Below are 3,819 nucleotides of genomic sequence, written 5' to 3' on the forward strand. Positions count from 1 at the left end.
TCGACCACCTCATCATCGACTAGAACCTCCTCAACGAGTCTGCATCGCCTCCTGTACGCCCACTGAGATTTGCGACATCTCCCATCTTTCGAATCCGATAACCAGACGACAAGCCGGAAAAAAACTACTAAAAAAACTCGAACGCACGCATCGTGCCCCCCCGTCGTCATCAACGCGCCGCCTCCCTTCGATGGTCTCCCGCTCCTAAACGCCATTTCAACATGGCCTTCAACTTCAACTGGTCGCCTCTGGCCGCCGACGAAGACTTCTACAGGCGCGCACGCGACTTGTTGACCACAGCCCTCAACAAGCCCCCGAAACCGCCCATCATTGTCGATGACATTCTCGTGACCGAGCTCAACCTGGGCTCCGTGCCCCCCGACCTGGAGATTCTCGAGATTGGCGACCTCGCCGAGGATAGGTTCCGCGGCATTTTCAAAATGTCCTATTCGGGCGATGCCTTTCTGACGTTGAAAACACGCGTCCAAGTACGTTCTCTCTCTCTCTCTCTCTCTGGTGTGTGCATGCACCACCAAACAGGAGGTGCAGGAGCTCTCGCTCCACGGACAACATCCGTTCTCCCGCAAGCTTCCGCACCACCATCAATCCATCCCCTCCTTTCCGTGTCACCAAACAACCATCACCCCCTCTGGACGCACAGCTCTCCGCATTGCTATGCAATTTGCCCATGCTGGGATGCGCGTCTGGACTTGCTACCCTGGGGCAGGGGTCCCTCGAACGTGCACCATTAACAGACGGCTAATATATCAACAATAGGCGAACCCCCTGGCTTCGTATCTCTACTCCAAGCCTACCTTCACGTCACCTCAGCCCTTAGCGGCTTCTTCGGGACTGACAATTCCCCTCTCCATCACACTGTCCGACATTAAGCTGTCGGCGTTCATCATTCTCGTCTTTTCCAAGCAAAAGGGCTTGACCCTGGTGTTCCGCAATGACCCACTTGAGTCGCTCAAGGTCTCATCGACCTTTGACTCGATTCAGTTTGTGCGCGATTACCTCCAGAGGACCATCGAGGGCCAGCTGAGGACATTAATGATGGATGAGCTGCCGGCCATCATCCATCGCCTGTCGCTGCAGCTCTGGTGCCCGGACCAGGCCCAGAAGAAGGACGAGGAGGCTGCAAAGGAGCAGGCCGATGAGACGGCTGTGGATCCCTTTTCGAGCCCGCCTCTGGATCCTGTTGACGCGCACGGCAACCTGCTCGATCCCAATGACATTGCATCCATGTCCCTCGAGGGCGGCCCTGAAGTCCAGTCACTCTTCTCCCAGAAGAACCTGCTGCGCCTCGGCGCCCTCAACGACTCTCACAGGACCTTTTCGCTGTTCACCCCGAACATCCGTGATGTCGTATTCCGTGCCTGGACGGGCAACGTCGTTTCTGATTCGGCTTGTAACACGCCCCCAACGGCCACGCCGAGCCTGTCCAAGACCAACTCGTTCGCCGGCACGGCGACGGCGACGACGTACACCTTCTCCGACACGGCAAGCGCATCGCACGGCTACCTCCCTTCGCGACCTTCTCTCGTGAGCCTCAACTCAGCCATGTCAGGTCTTGCCATGGGCTCCAACACGCGATCCAAGTCGTACACGGGCCGCAAGAAGAAGACGAGAGTCGTCAACCTGAGGCGCACCAAGACGGCGCTTCCCGAAGAGAGCGAAGCAGGCGACACAAACTCCGACTCGGCGTCCGTTGCCGCCTCGTCTACAGAGCCCCTCATGACGAGCTCCATCTCTGAAGAGCCCGAGGATGAGGTGTCCATGCCTCCGACGCCGACTAGGATGCGCTTCGACCGCACCAACGCCGACGTTCCCCGTCTGCCCACTCGCCCTCCTCTGACTCCCAACTTCTACCAGGCGCCTCCTGAGAGTGTTCCTACTGCACCCATCGTTGCCGACAACGCTCGGGACGTGCAGCCCACGCCCAGTACCGCGCTGCGACGAGTTGAGAAGGCCCGCCGCTTCGAAGCTGAGAATGCGCCGTCTGAGAATCTCGAGCCCGACTGGATCATGAAGATGGCCGGCGAGATTGCCCGCCGCGTCTACGATGAGAAGACCCGCCACCAACAGCAGGGCGGTCTCTGGGACGAGCGTGATCCCATGCCGCCCCCAGCGTACGAAGCCACCAACTGAGCAAGATTCTTGCTTAGTCTGACTTTGCATAAACTGTACCAACTCGAACAACTTATTTTCGTGCCTGTTCTCCCTGCTCATTATACGGCATAGCATGGCATCGATTGTTCATTGCGTCATTTTCCTTGACTCTCTGCTTTACTTTTTTTTCCCGCATGGCGCTCTTGGCGGGGGACACACGAGATGAGAGAGAGACAAACACTCCGGGACTCTTCCTGACGCTGTATGCGTCTCATGGGGTCCCGTATTCTTATTGTTAATGTGTGCTTCACTCGCATGGCGTTTCGGGGCTTATTTGATTCTCCCCCCTTTTTTCGCGGAGGAAAGGGGATTCGCAACATATAAAAATGGGGATGGAAACTTTGGGGGCCAGCGTTGCTTTGCTACTTTTTACATACGCTTCAGGGTTGAGGAATGACGGCCCCCCCCTCAGCCGATACACTGCCGGCGCTCTGGTCGCCGGCACCTTGGGCCGGCTCAGTCGACAAGGCTGGCCGCGCCGCTGATACATTGTTTCCTTTGTCACTTGTGAGACGTCGGACCCCTAGAAGGAGGACGCGTACGATGCTCTGTATACAATGGGACGGAAGGGCCGGATACAGGTCATGGCGAAAGCACGACCGGAGACGCTGCTTGATGAAGCGGCCGAAGTAGGATACGAGAGTGTGTGCTTGGACGTGCGTCCCTGAGGTGGACGGCGCGGCAGAGGAAGAAATTCAACTCCCATCTGTTACCAAATCTGTACGTTCCGTGACTGTCGTGACTGACTGGATCGTGCGCGTGTGGTTGTTTGTCCACGTATTTGGCGTATGAATTGGGTTGTCACGATTCTGCGCATATGACGGTGTATGGTATAGATTTGTCTACTATTGAGAGACGTCAAGTGGTCTATCCACGGGCCTCTGTGGCCAACCCCGTCTACATGCATAAATACCATGATGCATCTCTCTCTGGCCCATTTGCTCCGCATCTCCTGACGACAGCCACAAGTATGATGAGCCTCTGTGCTCCAATAATTGGGGCCTCAATGCACCCAGCCCCTCCGATGTCCGGGGCCGTTCCTGATCTCCCCCCTTGCGCCGTGTGCCCCTGCTCACTCTGCGCTCTTCAAGGCGCACACCGCTAACCGCTGACTGGCCAATGTAATGTAACCGTCGCTAGGGTTTCTTCACCTTGCTGGGGCTGTCGGGTTTCATCTCATGCGATGAGGCCATGTTTTGGACTTTGGGCTTGCCGTTGGTCAGGACCACATCATCGCCATGTACAGCCTCGACGCTCCAGTGTAATGCACATGACAGGCAGCCTTTGCCTTTGCCTTGAGACCGGTCACCTGGTGGGAGGGTGCCGGAAGAAGCGCCGTCGGGTCAGTTTAGGGCTTTCGGTGCAGGCTCGTCGGACGTCGCCCGCGCAGAACCATTCTCGGCAGCAGTCGAGCTCGTGACGCCCTCGGCCTCGTGCGTGTCCCACGGCACAGGCGTACCGGGCGGCGGCATGCGCGCAGCGTGCGCGAGGTTCGCCTTGGCGCGCTCAACCTCCCTGGCGCGCCTGCCCTCCTCGGCCCGCAGGCGCCTGCCCCGGGCCGCAGCCGTAGACCTCGACGCCGGGCGCCGGGCGTCAATCGTCCGTCCGTCGCGCGGGGAGGGCCTCTAAGCCTGCCCCGCGGCCTGG

General features: G+C 58.4%; 2 protein-coding genes across 2 annotated transcripts; both read left to right on the forward strand.

Annotated features, from left to right (window-relative positions):
• Positions 1-221: 221 nt before the first annotated feature.
• Positions 222-2,151, forward strand: VDAG_06579 (uncharacterized protein; the record flags this gene model as incomplete). The annotated part of the gene is made up of 2 exons (XM_009658957.1): positions 222-488; positions 778-2,151. 2 exons carry the CDS (start codon positions 222-224, stop codon positions 2,149-2,151), a joined length of 1,641 nt encoding a protein of 546 aa, XP_009657252.1.
• A 578-nt stretch (positions 2,152-2,729) lies between these two features.
• Positions 2,730-3,801, forward strand: VDAG_06580 (uncharacterized protein; the record flags this gene model as incomplete). Its single annotated transcript, XM_009658958.1, has 2 exons — positions 2,730-2,814; positions 3,473-3,801. 2 exons carry the CDS (start codon positions 2,730-2,732, stop codon positions 3,799-3,801), a joined length of 414 nt encoding a protein of 137 aa, XP_009657253.1.
• Positions 3,802-3,819: the final 18 nt, after the last annotated feature.

The sequence above is a fragment of the Verticillium dahliae genome, genomic scaffold (assembly GCF_000150675.1).
Source record: "Verticillium dahliae VdLs.17 supercont1.12 genomic scaffold, whole genome shotgun sequence".
NCBI classification, from domain to species: Eukaryota; Fungi; Ascomycota; class Sordariomycetes; order Glomerellales; family Plectosphaerellaceae; genus Verticillium; species Verticillium dahliae.